Raw genomic sequence first — 24,208 nt, 5'->3', positions numbered from 1 at the left:
CATTTAGGTGTCCTCCATCAATTACATTCTCATCTGTTGCAACAAGAGGAGGGCTGATATTTGAGGGGGGATGCAAGTTTTGGGGATTTCTTTGTTTTATCTCACATGCTTAGTTGAGGTTCAATTTCATATTTTAACATCTTTAACATCTATTCCATATAGAAGACTTGTAGTCAGAGTTGCAACTAGTAAGCAGAAGAGAGAACTGGCTTTCTCTTTCCTTTCTATTTTTTGTATTATGTAGGTTTCTTTACGTACTGTGAGGAAAAACATATGTCACCATTCTCTCACCATTAACATCCTTAAAATTTGTCACAAGGAATGAATCCTTCTGGGTGTTTTTCATCGTAGCCTTCCAGTTCCATTTCAAGCACAATAATTCACACTCATGTTCAGCGGCTTCTCCATTAGCAGTGGGATCTTCAGAGCACAGTGAGATATGTGAACTGCTGTTTGTGAAAATCATATCTCAAAAATCTTCTTCGTATAATCCACTTTTCATCAAATAGTTGAGAGGTTTTTGTTGTTTTTCTTTTCTCCACTGATCATTTACAAACTTTAAACTTTTCATCCAACATCACTTTCTCCTTCACCCTCATTTCTCATCAATCCTATTCAAATTCCTTCCTGAGTCTCAACAGATTTATCTCTGACAAAGCCATCAAAGCTATCCCATCATCATTTTCATCAGCCTTTCAAAAACTATCTGTTCTATATTCCTCTTATTCATCTTTTTATTACTATTATTTTTTACTCTCCTGTACATCATCAACATGTTCACTCCATTCTTAACTGTTTCCTCTGCTGTTTGATTCTTTCTTCCACTTTCACTGGCTATTCACCATTATTTTATTCATTTGGTCTCTGAACTTCTATCTCTGTATGGTATTTTGAGTATATATTTTGAGAAAAATGATTTAAAACCACCATCACAAATATTTTCCTGTTATTAAACTATCTTCCAGAAAAAAAAGTATACTGTATCTGCTGAACTTTTTAGTTCATCTTGATATCACCCTATAAATGTTTATCTGGCATATCAAATTCAGTATGTAGAAAGCAAAGCTGTTCCTGAGTACCATATCACCCGGCTACCATATGCTTGTGGCTACCACATCTTTCCACATTTCTCTGGAAGATTTAACCTGTTTTTATCATTTATCACATGAAAAATGTTGTTACACGCATCAATGTGTCAGCTTCTTTCTGACACATACTGGAAAACATGCTATAATGAATCCAGTCAATAACGACTTGGACTTTTTTGTCCTCTTTGCTCTTTTCAAATCCACTGCCTTGATACCGCTTCTTTACTTTTAGGGTGCGCCATCAGTTCCTTTTGTCTTACTTAACAGCTGTGTTTTTCCAGTGAGTTGAATATATATTTTGCCAACAAAAATAATTACATATCTTAATCCTCAAGTGTATCTCATCTGTGCTTTTCTCACAAAAAGTTGAAACCAACAAAGCCTCAACTTCTCTGCTTTCCATAATGTACATGAATATGAACTTAACTATTATTTATAAACAATAAAAAAGGATGCAAGTGGCAATTGTTTGCATATTGCCTTTGTATTGCTTCTTGGAGTAAGCCACATATGAACTTGACAACAAAGGGTTTGTTTTCTAAGTCATCTTTCTTTGTTTAGGAACATTTGTTTTATATGCACAGACAGCAGCACACAGAGCTCTGCCTCACACTCCTAATCTCAATGCAACAGCCAAGGAACAACACTGGACTGTCTGAGTACAGAAAACATTCATATATCCCTCTCAACTCCTATCCTATTTAACACCCTGCTTCCACGTACAGAATATGAGATCAACAGGGGATACACACATTCTGCCAATTGACAAAGCAATGCCTGTTAAAGAGAGGCTTTCTGCTGACTAAAACAGGTGTCCCTGCTTACTCAGAGTTTCTAAAAGATCACTCAGGCTCTTGAAGGTGGTTCTGAGTATAAACCAGGTCTCCCAGTATGAGGGCAGGAAAGCATGTGCAGTAATTGTGATTTTCCAAGCCCTGCTGAAGCTGAGCCACTCTAAAGATCTCAGCAGCATATTTCAGTGACTTCTTGGCCATCAAATGCTCTCCAGACTAGATCTCAGACCTGAGGACAACTATAGGAGAGGAGAAGGGAACAAGCTACTGAGCTAGGATACAGTGCAATTTCTAGGCTCTTAACAAGTGTATCTGCTGATTAAACATTTGGCTGGCATGTCTGGATCTCTTGGAGTCCAAACGAAACATGGATAATGATTATTCTATGAATTGGATTTTTTCAGAATATTTCACTTTTTATCTTTGAATTAGCACAGTAGTTTCTAATTTGGCCATCCTATCCCAACCTTAATTCAACATATTACAACAACAAAAAAAAGAAGTATAGATTATGCTTTAGCAATGAATACAGGTAACAGCTTTGAGCACAAAGCCAAATCTTGCAGTGGAAAAAGTGGAATATAAATACATTTTTTCAAAATCATACACATCACTTAACCCAAATTAAACTTAAATATGCTGAATAATTTGTTGACTACTCTGTTCAAGTTAATGGATATCAGAACCATTATACAAATTCATAAACTTTATTAAGTTGGACTTCTGTTCCAAACTTGAACGCACACGTAGACACACAAAGACACAGTGTGTATGCATGTACACATGAAGTGCGATACGTACATATATGTATACAGGTAGTCATATCCAACTCCAAATCTAGTTCTCTGTCTCATGAGAAATTGAGAACTTTACTCAAGAAAGACAGCTGTTCCATGGATGTATCTGATTTCAGTCTGTGTAGCATCACTACAGTCACACATAAAAACACAGCTGGATAACACTCCACCTATTTCACTACCCTCTCTACTAACTGTTTAGCATTAACATCTGTTGAAAACAAACTTTATGAATTTGGAAAATCATGACAAAAGTCTTATTTTTTTTTCCCCCCTGTAAGAAATTTTATATATTTACAAAGAAAGCTTTAAGATTTTAGCTGTGAGATTTGTAAGTAACTTGTATGCTTAACTCTGTCTTGCAAAAAGCATAGTAAAATACTTTTCCTTCCATATCATTGGTATAATTTTGTACTTGTTGCTAAGAGATGGTACAGGGGTCTCCCACATGTGCTCATCTGTAATTTACGTGAACACAACATATGGGTTTTCTACAAATGCCATATAAAAATTTCAATTGCAGTTAACTAGACTTATAGTAAGTGTTAATGAACTGAGGGCAGGCTGTAGTTTATTATGGCCTGTTCTTTAAGCATGTTTAAAAGTGTAACCTAGCAGTAGTGCATCTTTTTAGAGACACAGACACAAAACAATGTTCATGTGGGAATAATTTGTTCTAAATTCAGACTTTGTCTATTTCAAGTGATAAATGGTATTACACTGGTATTATTGGTATTACGCAATGGTTCAACAGAGTAGGCAGCTCAGCATCATACAGCCATTTGTTAGCTCTTTCACAGTAGACTGTGAAGTGTGAGAACGGGCTGGTTGAGATAATTACAGTTTAATAAGGATAATAAGAAGAAAAGTAAAAAAGTGATGCTTATCACCATCTGACTGACTCCCAGCCAGTCCTGAAGCAGCAGCAGCACTCTTGTCCAGCTCACTCAGCGTGACTGCTGAGCATGATGCCGTGTGGTATGAGATGTCCACTTGCAATTTTGGGACAGCTGTCCTGATTCTGTCCCCTCAAAGCTTCTAAGAGACTCTGAGTTTCTTTCTGGCAGTGTGAGATTCTGAAGCAGTCTTGACAATTAATGCTATCATTGCTCAGCAACAACTAAAACATCGGTGTGAGATCAACATAAATGCACCCCACCAGCAAGTGGGAAGGAAATCAACTGTATTCAAACAGAAAAAAGCTATGCTTAATTACAATTTGTCTTTTCAAGTTTCTCAGTTCCTAACATATTAGTGCAGAATGTTTTGTATTAAAACTATAACTTCTTAATGAGATGTACCTGAGCATACTTCAAAATAAATCACGTCCATGTTCTAGGTAACTCAAGAAAGAAAAAAAACACAAAAAACGACTTCTATCTGTTTCTTTTGGATAAGTTAAGTTTTTTTAAACTAAAGTTACGAAAATGGTTACACACAAACACCAGAGAACATTAAGCTATGAATTTAGGCCACTATTTTACTTTGTTAGTGATCAGCTACACAGACATACGTAGCAATCCCACAACTGTTAAATTACATTTGCTTTAATACAGCAAAAACTTTGTTCTAAGCTGATGAGATGAAGTCTGAAAGAAACATTTGAGTTTGAAATTAGAAGGAGTTGGGTGAAGAGCCTGTCAGTTAATCCAAAAGATAAAGTAAGCATATGCAGACAGAGAACATGTAACCTCCAGACCACAGATTCTGATCCCTTCCACAGATTAGGAGTCACATCCTACTTTTTTATTCTTAAATAAATTGATTTCACCACAAGTTGCATGGAAACGTACCCTGGTGTGCCCCAGTGGTGCAGTGGTATAAGGTGCTGCTTGCAACACCAGAGGCCCAGGGTTCGAATCCCCCCTGTGGCGCAAGTGGTACAAGTGCTGCTCTGCTACACAGAAAGGCTCGAATCCTGGGAGTTGGACTCGGTGATCTCTAAGGTCCCTTCCAACTCTCACGGTACTGTGATACTGTGATACTGTGGTACGTTTTATTGCTTTTGTGAAATTCACATTAAAAACCTGCTTCTCACTACCCTCAAGAAATAGTGACATACTATAAACCACAATGAGAAGCATTTGGACACCAAAGCAGCTTCCTAGTAAATACACCACACACAAAAGAATGTCCTTAATTAACTAACCCCATCAGGTTCTAGACCAATTATGCGTTCAGTGTGCTTGAGAAGTGCATGTCCCACACTACCTAAGAGACACTTATCTGCTAAACCTGGCAACTCCAGAGCTCACATCTCATTAGAATAACACACAGCATCTGTACTTTTATTTTTTGCCTTTACATGTATAAAGCATCCTTTTATCAGAAAACTACAGAAAAAACATGCACAGAAGAAAATATCCTATAAAATAACAGAAGTTGATGCAGAATCGTCTATTTATGTTTGGAGATTATTACTGTTTGGTTAATATTAGTAGCACTACAATATGTAGACATAATGCCTACTCTTTTGTTCTAAAAACCATCTTTTATTTTATTATTAATGTAATCCATACTGTAATTCCTCTAAACAGTAAACCAAGGAAAGATAGATAGAACTCTTTTCTTCTCTAACCACATGTGAATCTGAAGTAAAATCCTTCACGTTATTTTCATTAGGATGTGTCAGACTTTGAGATTTAGAATTGTCTTTCTTCAACTGTGCAAACATTTAGATAGTTCTTGACTATAAACTGTTTACTGCATAAGAAAGAAATGCACTTAGAAATACAGCAGGACACATTTTATCTTAGCATATGACTGTCAGATTCTTTACTGCAACTAGTTTCATGGTACAGATAGCGATGTACTGACTAAACCAGGTGTATACAAAAAGGAATAATATATGAATCTGTTAATATTTGCCGCTGGCAAGCTTGTGCGTGATTTCCAGTTTCTGGAGCAGAGGTCTGGCACATATACATATGGAATGAAAGGGTGGGATATTATGGATATGGAAAACTTAAGGTGAGTTTGAAAGGGAAATATAGTATATTTGGATATCTTTCATCTCATATTTACACAAGAAATTTCCAGATGTAGCCAGACTGCCCTCTTCAAAGAATGAAACCCATTACACAGCTGAGGGAAACTGGAAGATTTGCCTGATGTTTCGCTGCTATACTTATTTTCAGCAAATCTAAGAACTGCCTCTTTAAGTTGTTTTTATTAAATATTCCATTTCACTGGGATATTTCTAACGCTGTGGAAGTCCTGCTATAAACGTAAAAATTATAGGTCAGCAAAACCAAAACAAAACATTGAAATAGAAAAGTGAATAGTCCGTGGCCAAACTGATGAATAAATTCTAGCTGGTGTGAAAAGAGCATAATCCTGGAATGCTGTAAACCATCAGATGCCAAAGACGCATTACAATCTCTGGCTAAGAGAAACTGTAACTGAATAAGTATAAGCACAGTAATAAAGCTTTTTAGTAGATGTATACCAGACATGCATTTCAAGAGTTTAGTACTGAGAGCTATGTCTCTGTCACCGTAAGAGAAAAGCACTCTGCAACTGTGCAAAGATGCAAAGCACGGGCATAAATCCCCTCAAAGGATTTTCCAATTAACGGAGAAAATATTTACAGCAAGTCTCAGATCTTACTACTAGATTTCATTACTCTGTCTGGAAGTATCAGCTCTAAAATTCATCAAGAAAAGCAAAATAAAGCTAAAGAAAAAAAAAATCCAAATAACATCTGGGCTTGGATTCCCATTCCAAAACAAAACAGTCACCATATGTATCCAAAAAACTATCTTACATGCTCTGCTACCTAAATCTGCATATTTAGTTGTTCGGCATTTCTTCAAAATGGCTCCATTATTTGAAAACCCTGACTTAAAAGTTCTCTGCAGTTATTCTGCCTGCTACAAAACTAAGCCTTAGTAAAACCATTTCAAAGCAAGCAATTGCTAAAAATAGAAATGTATTTATCTTCCATTTATAAATCATGCAATTATTTCGAAAATGCTTTTAACATGACTATTAGTAATTAAAAAAGGTGCAGAGCTTACATCTGCTTAACTTCAGAATGCACTGCAATGCTCCACTTTTCCTCGCTTTAATTTTTCTGTTGATCAGATGGTTCTAACATGTGTGGAAAGCTGGTTATTAAGATTAGCACTTGATCACACTGCTTTTAGGGATAATTATTTGGGCAGCCTATTAGTACAGTGTTGGATTCCATTTATTACTGAGCATTTTAAGTTCTGTAAAATCACTTGGAGCACTGGGTAACTAGCTTAAAAGTGAACAAAAATGAATAAATTATTTTAGAAATTCCAAATCAAACCAAGGTTTTAAAACCAGGAAAAAGATAACACTGGCAAAGCAATAGTTCAGCAGTTGCAGATCCTTGCTTTAAGCAGGAAATAGCTTGAGAAGTAGAATGGAGAAAAACAAGTTACAAAAAGAAAAGAAAAAAGAAAGGAATGAAACACTAGCTGCACTATTCTGTCCCTAAGCTCTGAAACAATTTATAATATGTATTATGTTGAAAATTATAGAACACTGCAACCTCCCTGTTCAGACTTGCTCTACATAAAGAGACAAACTATGACTGATCTCTGAGTCGTCTCCTGAATACTTAAGAGTACAGCCACTAAGCACCTAAAAGCTAATGCGAATTGCTCAGTGTTTCTAAAAAGATCACATTTAATACAGCCACACACAAGCAAGAACAACAAAAACAGAGATTTTGTGCGTACAAGCTGTACTTCGGGTTACTGAAGACTTCACCATTACTGATAGACTCTGCCTCCCTGACATCTTTACCAATATTTTTGAATCATGACTACAGTATTGCCGTAAGATACATGAAACGTGAAACCAAGAAAGAGAATTCAAGATTTCATGTTCCGAGATGATATTTATGCAATCCGGAGCAGAACATAACCAGGATAAGCAGGAGGGAGAAATGACAACATAGGAGATTTGAAAGACAAGGACTAAAAAAGTTCAGTCTTCCACTTCCCAGTTAATCCTATTTGGGTCAGTGGAAAGCATCTCAAAGCTTTCATATTCAGCAAAGAAAACGAGGACGGCTTTTTTGTTGATGACTTTAATGAAATTTCAATTCATTTTAAATCATAATACATTTTTAACCTGTCCATCAGATATACTAACAGTCTTTAAAAAATTACTTCAGTCTTTAAGTGCCTGTACGAATGAAATGTTCCATATTTCTACATAAGAGTGGGGCATTAAAGTTTATTGATTACAAGACACTCTTTGTTCTTGATACCAAAGCCTCACAGACTCGCTCCATGGATCAGCTTTTTCAGCAATATGTATTTCTACTGGTCTTGCAGAAAGCTCTGAATAGGAAAGTACAAGCAAGATAAAGAATCTGAGCTGCAGGTAAATCAAGTGGTTTTACTGCACAGCCCTGTAAATCAACTATTTTCAGGTTCTACCTTATTTTTACCACTAATGCTCTCCAGTCCTCACTACTTGCCAGACACTTCTCAATGTCTCAGAACATTTAAATTAAGAGTGTTCTAATGTGTTAGGATATGATCGACTGTTTCACACTATTGTTTCCACTACTCATTGGAAGCTTGAAGGAAGTTATTTTTTATGTCCTTTGAAGCTGTTATTTTAAGCCAAGCTGACAGTGTTCATAATATTTCAAGCAAGCTGACAGATAGTTCTGCTAATGTGCACTGTAAATGCACACGTACGTGAACCTTAAAGAAAAACCATGCACTGGCTAAATAACATACATGAGAAAATAATACAGATTTATGATAAAATGAAAAAACCCTCAGAGGCAGGTGATTATAATGGATCATGATCACACTGAGGAAGTTTGGAGAAAGGCAAGGCAGAGCTGGAATACATTTGGCTAAATTCGGCATTAGCAAGTTACCAGTGTCAGTGTAATGAAGACACAGACACTAAAAAAGTACTGTTCAAGAAGCTTTTCTACTCTCACTGCATACAGCTGGGAGATTTGGAATTGCAACAGAGAAATGGTGGAAGCAGAAAAGTGAATGAAATGCTTGTGGTGTGCATTATTAGTCAGAACTATGAAAGAAACCTGATCCTACACTGAAGTCCTGCTCTGAACACCAGGACAAAATGCAACAATTGGCAAACATCTATAGGGCTCTAAGTGCCTCAGAAAAAAATAAAACAAAGACTGAAACCATGACTGAGAACAAACAAAAATTCTCTTGTTGAAATTGAAATTATTATTTAACCCCATTATTCCGGACAGAATTCTAGATTGAGAAGTAAATAAAAATGATGTCACATTGGTAATGGGAAAGACACTGTTACAGAATTTTATTTTAAGTTACAAACAGTAACTACAATCCAAGCCCTGCTCAATACTCTTAAGTCAGCTTGCATCACACAAACACTTCTACTGCCAATGTTTCAGCTGATTAAGATGCTATCACATATCAGCAGGATTCCTGTAAAGTTATCAAGTCAGGTCTGGAGCAGATAAACCTATGGCCAGAAGCCAGAAACTATGAGTAAAGTGGCAAGAAAAAAATTCTGGGAGTTTTGTCATGAGTTTCTGTCAGCTTGTATACAGGCACCAGCTCTGTAAACCACAGGAGTGGCTTGCTACCAGCACTGAAGTAGTCTGCCTGTCACCACTTAGGCCAGGGAACTGAGTGCCCCTTCTGCTCTAAGAAAGATCAGATACGCTTTCCTATCAGAGACAGACATTTTTGCTCTCAGTACTGTTGTCTTCATCATCCTTCTCTGGTGGGAAAGCATATGCCTTACGTTTTCACTGTGGTAAAGATAAACTTCCTTCCGTTTGAATTTGCCCCTCTGCTGTAGGAGTTCTTTCAGCATCTTAAAGAATATAGCTGAAGTAAGTCAACTAACAGGACAGAATTAAGTCAGCCTAGAAACCTTCACAGACACCAACATAACAGATAGTACAGTCTGTACCTATGGTGAGTTACAACATCTGGTTGTAACACCTTCTGGATTTAGTTTCAGCTGTTACCACCATATGCAGGAACAGTGGTATGGGCTTTCAACAGCAGTACTGAAATGCCCTTTGTATTTCTGCTTAAATGTGAAAACAAATTCAAAGTGTCAAAACAGGTCTTTATTGCATCAGCTCTGGTGTGACAGTACAGTGAAAAAAGCTAAATACAACTTGAAACATGCCCCTGAAATCTGTCCTTCCTGCTGAGAATGTGCCAGATCTGTAGGCTAAAATAATTATGCAAGATCATTCCTAATTGAACAAGGATAAGAAATTATAGCAACTATTCTCTGCTTTGAAACACTAGTGATTTATGATGGAGACTTCATTGAGTCTTCTGAGGTTAAACACAAATAGAGTTTAAATTGTGACTTGAAACAGGGTTGGTACTGTAGCACTGCAAAACCTTACAGAGTTATACGCTTGTTTCAACAAAATCAAATGATAATTGACAGCCTAAAACATTAAAAACAATCTTTAAAAAAATATAGTTGGTATATATTCTATGTATTTTCTCAAGCAGCATAATCCCAATTCTTAATAATTCACAGCTTTATCTCTTTTCCTGCATCTTCTACAGTGGACCACTTTCTCATAACTGAACATTTTCATGTGTGCAGCATCTCTGCATCCCATCAGGCTAGTAAGAGCTCCCTCTATTTCCTCTGCAGGGGTCTGAGTTCTTTGTAAATTCTATTTTGAACATGTAATCCTCTTTCTTTTTTTTCACCTCTTATTTCCCCTTTGTCTCCCTTCCAGTATGGTAAAATTAAGACCTGTCTATTTAAATCATTTTCTCAATAAGATATGTTCCATAATGTCCAATGTTAACTATACACACAGACTTCCAGTGCGTACCAACTGCTTTAGATAAGAATTCTGCTTAAAAATAAACAAAAAAAAATTTACACAGCTCCTTTGCATGGAAGTCTAAAATATTTCTTAATGAGTCCAAGAAAAGTGAAGAAAAAAATCTTTTAAGCTTTAAAAACTCAAATTAAAGAACATTATCAACTTCATTTCCACTAGGAAATTGCCTCAGTCTTGTACTGGTACACAGAGGTCACCCGTTGGAAACTGTGCAAGATGCACAGGATATGTCTTTAAATTATTCATAATCACCTTAAACTGCACTCAATCAGCATTGCAATATGTCACATTATAGACACACTAGAGTTCAAAAGGAAAAGCACATGAAAAAGCAGACTACCAAGACCACTATTGTTAAAACTACACCAGAAAGCTTAATATTTCAATACTGTATATGTTAAAATAAACAACATACACAGGTGATGAAAGCCAGTCTCTGAAAAATTTATTATTCTGCTAGAACAAGTTTACACTTAGGATGAATTCTCAAGCTTCATGCCATTAGGAAGTTTTACTGGGTTTATAGTGGAAATAAAAACAGAAATAAAAATAGATGACAATTCAAAAATACAGACTGTACTTTGAATATGATCAACAGACTTTCTTTTCCTTAGTTCTATACATTTCCCTTCCACCAACAACCAAATTTCATTCAAACTTTTTGAAAGGTTCCCTAAATTTGTTGGTTTTTTTTAACATGTTTTGAAAGGTGAATTTGATCATATTAATGTAACTTGTATTATTTCTATATTATTTCCCTAAAACCATTATTTTGCAACTGTACAGTTTTCAAAGATACATGATGCCAGTTTGATTCTGGGGTTTTTTGTTTGTTTGTTTCTTTTTTTTCCTTATGCCTGTTCCAGAACTCCGCTATATTCTTTCTTTGCCTTCCAAATAACTTCAACATAATTTCATTTCCTCCTCTTATGCACGCCATAAGTATGCATTTTCCCCCTGAAATCAATGGGACTGGGCATGAGTTCCTTGGGTAAGCTGGTCGTATGGGTGGTATTTACTGAATAATTTAAAAAGTAGTAAAGTTCACATCGGTGAATTTGTGCTCCATATTCCAAAATAAAACTCTTGGGAGTAGACCGCTTTGTAATGGCACAAAGCAACAAAGAGCAGTGGTTGTTCTCAACTTCCAAACTGTTCTGAACCAGCAGTAAGAATTATGTATACAAAGAACACATACACCTATGAAAAGAAGAAATTATGAATGGAGTATACTTCATATTTTTTCACAGCTACAGAATTGGAAATAGTTCCAATTTTAAGTCCTTATGATCTCATTTCTGTTCCATAAACTGATCAAGTTTCCCTATGTACTGAATTCACACTCTGGACAATATATAACAATGGGTATTTAATGCACAGTGCTATCCTTGCCCTCACGCACTTGGATAATAGTCTCCTCTGCCTATCATCTGAATGAATAACTGATATCAGTATGAAGATTTATGGATTACTGCCTGATGTATCAAAAATCTCAAATAAGATAATAGATATTTTATACATAAAGCATATACATGTATATATGTATATGTGTATTCGTATATTCATTCATTACATAAAAACAATGGAGGTTTTTTGTTTTTTGTATTTCTGAAGGCATTGTATCCTAATTGAGTAATATTTTAAACGTACATATTACAGAATCACAGAATGTTAGGGATTGAAAGTGACCTCAAAAGATCATCTACTGCAGGAACACCTAGATCTGGTCACACAGGAACATGTGATCATTGTTTATCATTCTAAAACAGACAGCCAAGAGTTTCCTCAGTGTTGAATAGCAGCACACTGAAAGGTGCATTGTAAAGAGCTGGGAAATATGGCCATTGAACTATTTAGTTTTCAGGAGGAAGAAAAATATAAAATACCCAAACTATTTGCATCAGCTGTAATATTCAGTACTATACACATCAGAGTTTAGTACTATTATTGTGTATACATGACTTACACTCATATTCCTATCCCAGATCTGGATGGAGCCATCTTGACAGCCAGCTGCAATAAGTTTACCATCTCTGCTGTACGTGCAGGTTGTAGGAATTACTCGTTTGCCTTGAGCTGATCGTGGTTTAAATACACTTTTGTGCTTCTTCTCATTGTTAATATCCCATGTTCTCACAGTTCTGCAAAGAAATTAAAATAATAAGTTGTTTTAGATGAAGTTACTGGATATGAGGCCGTAGTTTTTATTACCTCTTTATTCAGTATAAATATCATATAATATTATTGAAATAAAAGTCATAATGGCAAAGTAGCATTTAAAATATGTCATGGCAGTCATGAAACTATAAGGTAAGACATCTTTCCAAATAAAATACATCATATTCACTGATAGGCATAAGGGTTAAAAAAAAAACAATCTTCTTTCCCAAGCTCTGAAAACAGTTACTGCTTTCAGCTGCATACTTTGATGAACGATGATGCCATTTTTTCTTTTCTAGATGCTTTTTTTCTTTTAGGGTTCAAATATGTATGGCCCTGAAAATCTTTGTCTCAGACACCTGATGCAAGATCATTTATAAAACTGCTGAGGCTTTGAGATTCAAGTGCTCATTTTATCACTGAAATAATTAATGTGGCAAAACACCACTTACCCTTCTAACTACGGCATTCCTCCTCCTATGTTTTCTTAAACAAATAAATAAAACTGTTTTTTAAATGTCAGTTATTCTAATTCATGAACAGAGAAAATGTGGCAGAATAAGATGTATTTTTATGGGAAAACTCAAATAATGTCGAAGAAGTAAAAGCTCACTGTATGCTACAAGAAATTTACAGTAATTCACCCTTCTTGTTGGAATGTATATTTCAACTACTGTTGTCCACAAGTAACTTACTTAAGCCAGGCAGTTTGATTGTGTAATCCCTTCCAACTGAATTACGCTATTCTAAAAACTCAATTCTGACAATAAATATACAAAATTATTTCCTACTGGAGAAACAGGCAAAGGTTAAAACATATTACATAATCCGTGAGGTCACTTGAAACCTGAAGGAAAAAGTATTCACAGTCCTTTCTAAGAATGAAGTCTTCAGGTAACAGGCATACATGCTGATAGAAACTGTTCACTGAACAGATTGTTCTAGTTGCTCTGGCATAGCGACAACTGACAAACCTTTAAACCTGTAGTAATGCAGACTGGGTGGTTATTCTTCAGGTTTCCTTTATTTTTAAAAGGCAATTTAATTGTTAACTGCAATATTATTGTATATCTGTTCTACTTATCCTGCATGTCTTCATTTCGGAGGTAAAACTGTTCTTCAAATACTTTATATGATACTGTTTTTCTTAAAGTTGAGCTTTTCTTGCATTATTAACAAAATACGTCCTTTTTCTTCTTAATGGAAAAAGAATATCTGCCTGGATCTTCAGTGTTTCTTAGATACATAAAAACATCCAAATAAGACAGAACATACAGGTGGACTCTTTAAACTGTCTTAGATACAAATGTTCTCTGTCCATTTAATATGCAGAGTTCTTTCCAGATAAAAATTCAAAACACTTCTGGCATCTAATGCAGAGAAGAGTTTCAGCATTTGGCAAAGGAAGTAAGAACATTAATCTGGAAAGAAAGAAATCACTAAGTTCACAGGACAACTCATTTGTTTAGACTACACAAACATTGCCTGTGATCCAGCACTGGTCTCTAGCAAAGCAAATACCACTTTAACAAGGCAGCCATTTTTCCAGAACAAGACAAGACAATGTGGCACAATATTAGCAGCTTCCATCAGAGCTACAAGGCAGGCTACGAAGCTGACATCTGTAATTCTAGGATAAAACAGACAAGGAAATCATACAGAAATAGCTCGTGGAGTTATTTATAATTGCACTTTCAATGACAGTAATCAGGCATCAAAAACCTAAAATAGAACGAATCTCCTGTTGTTTGCAATAGTCAAGATCATTCTCATTTTAAAAAGTTTCCAAATCCAATATCTGCAAAACATCATTTTCCTGCTTTATCTGGGGCTTTAGCACAAGACATTTAAGTGTGCTTTTTTGAAGTTTTGTTTGTTCTGTGCAGGCTGTTCTTTTTGTTTGTTTGTTTTTGTTGTTTTTTGCTTTAAGGAAACACTGTGTTACAATCCATTTTGCAGGGTCACATAGAGAAACCTGTCCTGCTGTATGGAACAAGTTGCCATTTGTGGAGACCTTCAAAACCTGGCTGGGCATAGCCATGCTAGGTGATCCTTCACTGAATTATCATGGTTGAACTAGCTTTGAACAGAAGGATAGGATTACATGATCTTCAGAGGTCCCTTTCCATCCTTTAACACTACACAATTCTGAGACTTCTCTTTTCCTCTCCATGCTTTATTAACAATTAAATCAGTGTTCCACCTTTAAACAGGCACCCGCACTGACACATTTACTCCAAACCTATTTATTTTTCCAGTTCCTTTCCTCTCTCCATCCATTCCTTTGAAAATCTCATTTGAACTTTCTGTACATACAGCTCCTCTCCACCTCCGAATGGAAGGCAACTTTCAGCTGCCTCCTGAGTCAGCATTCTCACTTTTTGGATGGCTTACTGAATAACATGGTTACATGCAGAGACGTTTCATGCCTGTATCTCTTTATTCGCTGTTGTGAGATTCCTCACAAGCATCTCAGTTTAAATTCCATAACCATTCTCTGATAATCCCTCATCCTATTAATTCTTTCCTCCTGTTACAGAAACATTTTTTTTTCCTTTTAAAACCTTAAATTCTCCACCTTTTAGGGCTCAATAACATGAAATTAGTAGGGTTTTAACAGAACACCATGAAGAAAATTCAGACTTTTCATTTCATCTTTCAGATGATAAAAGAAAATGAAGTAGCACTTCTACAGTTCTTTCCTATACAGAATGTAAGGCACATAACAACAACGAAAATTGATCCTCAAAACAACTGCAGTATCAGCAAGTCAGAAGAAAAATATAAGGTTCTTCAACTGCTGCTTCCATTGCAGACTGTTGGTCACACTCCACATCTGAATTACATGCCCTGTTAGAAATGCCCGCACAGCCTACAAAAAGTTTATTGCTCCCTCAGTGTTTAACATCCCCACACTGAATGTGTTTATTCCTGCCTTGATGCTACTGGATGTAACTATGAAACTGAAAGAAATCTTTTTAAAGAAATAGTTTAGATATTATTTATAAACATATCAGTAACTCCCAGAAATAGCCTTTGGCTTTTGAGCTAAGGCTCTTCTGTCTCTTCTTTCAAGTCAGATCATTTAAGCATTTTTATTCTTTACAGAAATTTTTCCAGCTTTTATTTAAAAACTGAACATCATATTAAAAATTATCTCATAATGGAATGAACAAAATTTCTTCTTACCACATGAATCAGTCTGCCCCCAGTATCGGACTGTAGCATCACCAATTACAACACCAAGTTGTAATTAAACTTGTACAAAAAAGTACAACACTATACATGTTTTATATTTTCTCTAAAACTAGCAATGGACTGGGACTCCAAAGAGACACTTTCATTGAAGCATTGCATAGTCTGAGTATGACATACACTAATTAGTTCTGACATTCCTCTTTTACTCTCCATGCTCTGTCAATAACAATCTCAGCATACTGTCTTTCAACAGGCGCTTTGATGCTTTGCCCCTCTGTACTGTTTACACTTGAAACTTTGAGTCTTTTTCCAGTCCCTTTCCCTCACGACATCCAATCCTTCTCAGAATTTAACTCCTCCAGTTCTAGCTAGAAGAGAAGACATATGCATGAAATGAAGCCCAGAAATCCAAATTATTTATCTTTAGGGAGTGTGTCTTTAAACTGGCAATATGGCAATCAAATGATAACTAACACTGCTTCTGTATTTTCCCTCCCATTCTGTTTTTGACACTCAGTTCACTATGCCATAGCACAGCAAATTGAGAGACAGCAAGGAATTCCATGATTTGGAATGATTTTGTGTTAGTGGCTTTTTTGTTATTGTAATTTTTATTTTTCTTGTTTGTTTGTTTTGTATTTACAAAACATTTTGGACCATTTATGCCTTTATCTCCTTTTCAGACATAAAATAATAACTGAGACTTCATTACCTATTTTCCTTTCCTACTCTGTCTCAGGTCCAATTCAATATTTATAAATAAATATATTTATTTATTTAAAATTTAATTATTAGTAAAATTTATTTTACTAATAAAATAAATGACCATTGGATTCAATCAGATCAAGGTTATGAGACTCCAAAGAGTCTAAAAAGCTTCTTATTATTTCCTTAGGCTTAAAATAACACCAGGCTGAAACAATCGGACTGTTGTGCACTATGTTGCAGCATTAGGAGAAGTATAACACTAATATTTATCTGTTGATAGCTATAACCAAGTTATTTTTGAATTCCATTGAAAACAAAAGGAGAACATTTCCTGAATGAGTTTTAGTCCCTGTCCATTTCCCTTCTTCTGAATGTTCAACAAAAGTTTGTCGTTTAGTGAAAGCAACATAGATGGAGAGATTTTTTTTAAACCATTCCTCAAACAGGTATCACTTGTTTCATCCCAGCCATTTTTATATACTGCATAATATGCACAGTCACAAATCTTTTTAATTCATAAATTTATTTTCAGCGAAAGCTTGTGTGAAATTGGATCAACAAACATAAGTTTAACTTTCCAAGTGGTGTAGTCCACATCTGCAAAACAGACTTTGTAGAAGTTTTTATATTTGCCAAGAGCAATTCAAAGTAGCTGAGAAAAGGATGGGAATGTTCTTTTGGAAAGGTAATGTGGATATTTTCCTGACCACTGAGAAGTTAAATGATCCATACTTAAATAAACAACTAATTTAATTACTGGGTTTTTTTTGTTTGGTTTGGTTTGGTTTTTGTTTTGTTTGTTTGTTGCTTTTTTTGTTTTAAATACTGCTCTCCGCTTATTTATTTATTTTTTCACTTTCTTTTTTTCCCCCTAATATTTCTCTAATGCTATGACTTAGTCAAAATTTCAGGTATAATTAATTATTGAGTGTGTTGCTGTATTACACAGACTATTAGAGGTGTTTGCGTATCTTCATAACCCAGCATTCAACCATGGAAAATTTACTTAAGTCCCGACTCATCAAGCCACTCCAGATTCTAAAACTACGTTATCAGTCTGCTGAAATTCATAGAACGAACCAACTTAAACATAAAAAATCTGTCATGTCAAATTCCAGTGAGCTTCTCTACCTATCCTAACTTTGATACTTCTACTGGAATGCAAGTCCCAATTGTACAATACTGAACATTGAGAGGACTGCTCAGAAAGTAACACCTTCTCTTTTTATTATGTTGTCCCAGGATGTCAGAAGTGGATGCTGGTGGTATGGCAGTAGAGGCTGAACTTTCCCACCAGTCTTCCATTACGTACTGTTGCTGTGTGACAGCTGGCTGCAGACAGGCAGTCTGACAAAATGCCACTGACATGGAAGTGCATATGAAGGGAAGGTGCATCACTGAATTCTTCCATGTCAAAAACATGGCACTCATTGGCAGTCATCAATGTTTGCAGAATGGTTATGGAGACCAAACAGTGGGTGTGAGCACTGCTTCCGTTTCCATGAAAATAAATCAGAGGCACTGCTTTTGGAGAAACCTAAGTATTATCATTTAATGTTAATATTATTTAACGTGGTGTGTCTTTTATCAAACCAGTAGAATGCCTTACTTTTACAAAAACAGAGAAGGCTTTACACTGTATAACCAGTAACTATGTTTTAATGCCTAACTTTGTCATAAAAGAAAATGCCCACCTTTGAGACAACGTTTGTCTAAAAAGGCTACTCTGGAAAGCTATTAGATACTTTAAAACCACCATATAAATATTGCTGCCATGGGATTTACTTGCAGAACATAGATTTCCAAGTTGAACTGTTAGTGACAAAAAAGACATTCTAAAAAATCATAATCACTGAATCATTTGAGTTGGAAGGGATCTTTAAAGGTCAGCGAGTTCCAACTCCCCTGCAATGAATAGGGATACCTAATAGATCAGGCTGCTCAGAACCCCACCCAGCTGTAACTTGAACACCTCTAGAACATTCAAAAATGAGTGCTGAAGGAAGCTCTTTTACAACGAAAGCCACTGTTCCTAGAGCAAGATTTCTGTCACTTTTTTTCACGATGTATCATCAGTGAATTCCTCCAGCAAAAAGGTAAACACAGAACAGGGTAAAACAAACAAACAAACTAACTAACTAAAGCAGAATATGTAAAAACAAACAGAAAAATGAGAAATAGCTGAAATGTCCTGTTATAATGCACTTTGTATATATGTCAGTACAAGAACATGTGAGCAAGAAAATTTTGAATATTATACTCTCTTTGCCCTGTTTCAGCAAAACTAAGTTAGTCTTCTGTTAACCACATGGAACACAATGAAGGTTAAACCACCTGCCAGACACTGAATAAAATGCATACACAAGCAGATGGTCAAAGACTGAAAAACTTTCTGAACTTGCTTGGCAGTTTGGAAAAACTTCTACATAAGCTACCAGCAGATGAACACAGTTAAAATAACGTGAAACTTAAAATATATCACCAGAATATAAACATTATTCTTCTGAGGCACAGGAAGTAGTAATTATGAAATTGTAATTTTCCGTATTTCCAATTAAAATCTGTAGCCTTTTTGTACTAAAATTGATAGTCTGGATCTTCTGTCATCATTTACATAATTGCAGCTAAATTATAATTACTATGTGGAGCATGGTCATGGTGGAAACAGATTCAAACCTATTAAGAATGAATGGGAATTATCTCCATTGTCCACTTTGTATGAATTTAAAAACAAACTAAAAATTGGAATGACTCTTAAGTATGCCTCTGTGCATGGTGAGTAGAACCTATGAATAATTAAGCATAAGTCCTGCAGCAGGCCAATATATGCAAGGTGTGATGAAAACTACTTCAGCAGGAGAATCAGAACTGATAATGGATGAACAGTGATTAGGTCGAGGAATCAGAATTCCTTCTGCAGAATGAAGACAAGTGGAGGCAGAAAGAGATGAATTGGGTGAGGAAATTAAAAGCAAGGAACTGAAAGACTAAAAAAAGCAAGGTAAAATGAAATGTTTAATAAGAGTACCTTTCAAAAGACCAGAAAGTCTTTGAAGAATATGGGTACTGCGAGTAAAGGAATCATGGAGACAGAACTGTGGAGAAGAAGCAAGAACCATAAGAATCTGAAGACAATACACTCCAATATTTGCAGCAGAATCCAGTATATTCATGTCTAAAATACTCTTTGCTGTCATAGTATTTCCCCACTACAGCTTCTCCAAAATACACTAAATCTTCCATATGAATCATTTAAAAACTAACACTGGAAATTCAAGTTTCTTTAAAAGAACTAAAGTTCTTACATCAAACTTTTGTAAAAGCCATCAATTTACCAGGCCTACCATATTCAGTGTATGATCTCAGAACCAGTTCCAACTGCAAATTTAAGCAAAGGAAGTGGTTCTTCAAGTAGATAAGCTACTGCATCATAATGTATACTGAATATTCTCAGGAGTTTAAAATTAGATGAAATCAGTAGAGATTCTAGGTATTAATTTTGCGCTTGTCAATTCTTCATATGTAAAAATGAATATCCTTCCTGTTTACACTGTTGCATAACTAAACTGTTTATTTGCTTGTGCTGTAGCAAGGAATGCCACATGAGAGCCCGTGTCTGTCTTCAGAGAAGAGATGGGATGAGAAGAAACATAAGGTAAGGCCACAGAATTCTGACCTTGTTCAAAATACAGAAGAAATGGTTCTCACCTAGCAAACTATTGATTTATTTTAACCTCATTGCTCATGAACATATACTTTAAAATGTTTCTACTTTTTTTTTCTTTTTTTTAACTTGAGAACATAACAATATTGTTTTAAAAATTTTGAATACTTTTCAAGTGCACAGAATCACAGTCACAACAAGAGACCAGTGAAAGAAAGCCAAGATGCGTTTTAAAGGATAACCTGCATTATTCAAAATAAAAAGCAAACTACCTTAAGTCAAATTTTGCATGACTGATTCCAAGTCAGCTGTGCAGAACGTTAATAGGAGGAAAACAACAGTAGCAACTACTAGCAAGTTACAGTGTATGATCACTTCTGGGCCAGAAACTGTCTAACAGATACATTCAGAAACAAAGGTTACCCACCACTGTGACCATAAACCCTTTTCAGGGTTGGCAATATGATTTCTTACTACTGGCATAAGTCTGTTTTCATTAAAAAGCCAAATCCACAAACTTACCAGATCAAGTCATTTTTATGTTTTCCCATATTAGACAAAAGAAGAAACTAAAACTACAAAGAGTCATTCTTCAAAAGGGCAAGCAAATTTCCTAGAAATAAGCTATTAAGCTGCCACAAACCCTACTGACTTCGTATCCACACTTACCAGCTGAACAGAACTTGATTTGAAAAACTGTCTTTCTCACTCAGTCATCCAGCCCCTCTATTACTAAAGGTTATCAACAACTAGTTAAGCCCAAGAGCACACACTGACAAACGAGGATACTTCCCTGAAGGAGAACTTTCCACTGTTTCATAACTTGCATTACATTTGAAAAGTAACAATAGAGAATGTAAGTGAAGTGTAAGTGCAAAAACAATACATGCTCCAAATTTTAAAATCAGGAGAGCAGTTCCAGTAAGCACTCTATAATGTATTTGCACATGAATTATATATTATTATTTCACTGATCCTAAGGATCAGTCCAAGAAAATAGAAAACTATCTTGTGGAATTTCACACACACAATCAAGTTAATTGTTACATCTTTCAAAACCTGAACCTCCCAGAGCTTTAACCAGTATTTGTAGCTCATCAAAACAACCAATTCAAAATTCTATCCATCTCAATAATGACAGATAACAGAAGCAAGATGCATAAATCAAATTAGCAGAGAGAAGGAATAATAAAATACAACACGAGAAATAATATATAACTGTAGGCAGATTACATTTACCAACTAGCACCACCAGTCATTAAATCAAAGCAGAAGTAAGAGAATCCTGTCACATAAATGGGAAGTTTTCATAATGGAGCATCACAGAAATTCTACTATTGCCACTGAACTACAGAATGCAATTCAAAATTTAAATAAATGCTTTGTTCCAGTCTTTAACTTCAAAGACATCGAAATTTTGAATGCTTGAAATTACATCATGAAACTGAGAGGTAAATAACAATTTTATTTTCCGAAAAAATTCTGCCTTCACAGATCTTTTTCAGAAGTCATAAAACCTTAAAATACACTGAAATATTTCTTTATTTTATCAGATTTGTTTTGCTAAATGTATAGCTAAATCAAAACAGTTACTTGTAATCAAGGTATTCTAATGTAACACTGAGCAGATAAAAATACATTACATAATAAATCTTTTCCACTAAGTCATGAGGATATCAGCAATATGCTTTCAATGTAATTAATATCGTGAAAGGCAGTATATCATGTTAGAATTCAGATCATATACAGAATAACAAAATGAAGTTCCAGAGGAAAGTAAATGAAAGATGTAAAATTTTATTTAAAAACAAACAAAATAAGCCACCAATACTACTTGTCTTTTCCATTAAATGTTATTGGCAAGGAAAAATACACTAGTTCCAATGAAGTTAGTAATGCTTAGTAGGTTTTTCCTCATATAAAAGCAAATAGTCTGAACCTAAATAAGCCCAAAAGCTTGGTTAACTTCAGGAAAAACAAATACGATTTTCTTCTATGAGAATATATAAATAGCAAAGATTTAAAAAGCAAGGAAGAATATAGCAATGAAAAAAGCTACAGTAAATTACACTAAATATGGAAAAACTGCAAAGGTCTGCTGGACAGAATGCAGGCAAAGAATAGCAGAGGTTGTGCAGGTTATTCAAATTATTATTGTGCAGATTATTCAAATTAGAGTGCATACATCTAATGGTGCGGGACTAGCATTTAGTGTTGCTTAGAATCAAATAATGCTGGAAAACTCAAAATGGTGATTAAATTTAAAGTACAGGATCATTGTCCAAGGAAAATCAAAATAAAACAGCTCCAAAAACCATTGCACGAGAGTAAATTACATAAAAGGATAATGATGTTTAAAAAGCTTTAGATATCACTGAATGGAGAATACACTCCACTGAGCACAGTCTTAACTGTATTCAAATTCCATAGGTGAAACGCTGAAGGCAAATCACTAAGGCATTTAAAAAAAAGAAAAAGAAAAGCAGCAGTCTCCAGAACATTATCTAGACTCAAAAGAGTGATATACAAAAAATCCTCTTCATATTAAGAAAACGTACATGAAATTAAAGGCAAATAGTGAAGATGGGTTGTAGAGCTCATTATGCAATCAATAATAATTAATGCAGATGTTCCAAACTGTGCAGGGTATGACAGTTTTCTCCTTGAGTAATTTTTCTCAAAATAGATACAATGGATTTAAGTTATTTGACAAATCTCTTTCCCTGTCCCACTGTACAGACAAAAGCTGAATGTGCTCATTATGACTCAATTCCATGTAAACCTTTCTTCCTTCTCAGTACGTTCCTACAACTCTAGATATATTTGATTGTATTAATGATGAGTATACAGACAACTAAGCTGCACTAAGGTAAACAAAAAAGCTTGCTAAGAGCTTTCTGCTGGTTCTGACAGCTGATTTGCTCTGTTTCTTGTTGAAACAAACAAATTTGATAAATTAAAGAAAAGTGTGTGGTTCTAGTGTTGGACACTCTCAGGTTCTTTGCAATGAAGACTTTCAGCACTTTGTCTGCTTCTGAACAATCTGCGAGCACACAGAGCAGGGGACAAACACATTAACACTGGGAGCAGCCCACACTCACACAGAGATTATCAAGTGAGCACAGACCCAACACAAATCATAAGAGTCATGTGAAGGAAAACAAATTTTAAAGAAGGCTAAGAAGTTTATAGAATTGCAGAATTGCCATTCAGCTACTCAGATGAATTCCCATATCAGAGCTCAATACACTTTTTACTCACTCAGAGCTTAGGCTATGCTGGGCTACTTCAAGAACTAAGCACTGGTATGTTCCTGAGACTATGTAACACTTGGCAAACAACACAAAGTCCTTTATTTATTATCTCAGCAACATCTAACTTCACTATTATTATTTCTACACAGAACATCAGACAAATTACACATATTACACTGTTGATGTCTGAGACCTGTGACAGTAAAAGGAGTTACAACTTTATGCTATTTTACAAATGGGGGAAGAATAAATCAACTTAGATCTCATCTTCTATTTAGTCAAGATAAGAACGGGATGTAATCAATCTCCCTACAGGGTACCTCAGATTAAGATCAAAGGGAAAGACTTTTGGTAAAGAATATCTCCACAGTTCAAGTTACTGTCACCTGCACAAACTGAAATGACTCAAAAGCAGTCTTGCATGATACAGAAAAAGCAGCAAGAGAAAATCACTAAGAAAACAGGATGCTCTTTAAAACGCGGATTAGTCGTGGCTATAAAAGAGTTATCATTTGGATCACAAATTCTCCTCCACCCCAATAAATAATTTTGATTGATACCAACATTCAGCAGTATTCATAATTAATCTGGTGAAAAATCTACTGAAATTTAAATTTAAGAGATTAATTCTAACCTCTCAAAAGCAATACCTCATCTGATCCTACAGACACCACAATTGGTCTTCACGACAACTTTTACAACTGCCTCAGATCT

General features: G+C 35.3%; 1 protein-coding gene across 1 annotated transcript in view; it reads right to left on the bottom strand.

Annotated features, from left to right (window-relative positions):
• The window catches only part of WDR70 (WD repeat domain 70), a 132,053-nt gene that overhangs the window by 45,653 nt on the left and 62,192 nt on the right, over positions 1-24,208 (bottom strand). Inside the window, exon 10 of the mRNA XM_072359623.1 lies at positions 12,477-12,651. Within this exon, the coding sequence (XP_072215724.1) occupies positions 12,477-12,651 (175 nt within the window). The remainder of the gene's footprint in view (positions 1-12,476; positions 12,652-24,208) is intronic.

The sequence above is a fragment of the Excalfactoria chinensis genome, chromosome Z (genome assembly GCF_039878825.1).
Source record: "Excalfactoria chinensis isolate bCotChi1 chromosome Z, bCotChi1.hap2, whole genome shotgun sequence".
NCBI classification, from domain to species: domain Eukaryota; kingdom Metazoa; phylum Chordata; class Aves; order Galliformes; family Phasianidae; genus Excalfactoria; species Excalfactoria chinensis.
The sequence above is the reverse complement of the archived record's forward strand: the minus strand, read 5'-3'. Positions and strand labels throughout refer to the sequence as shown.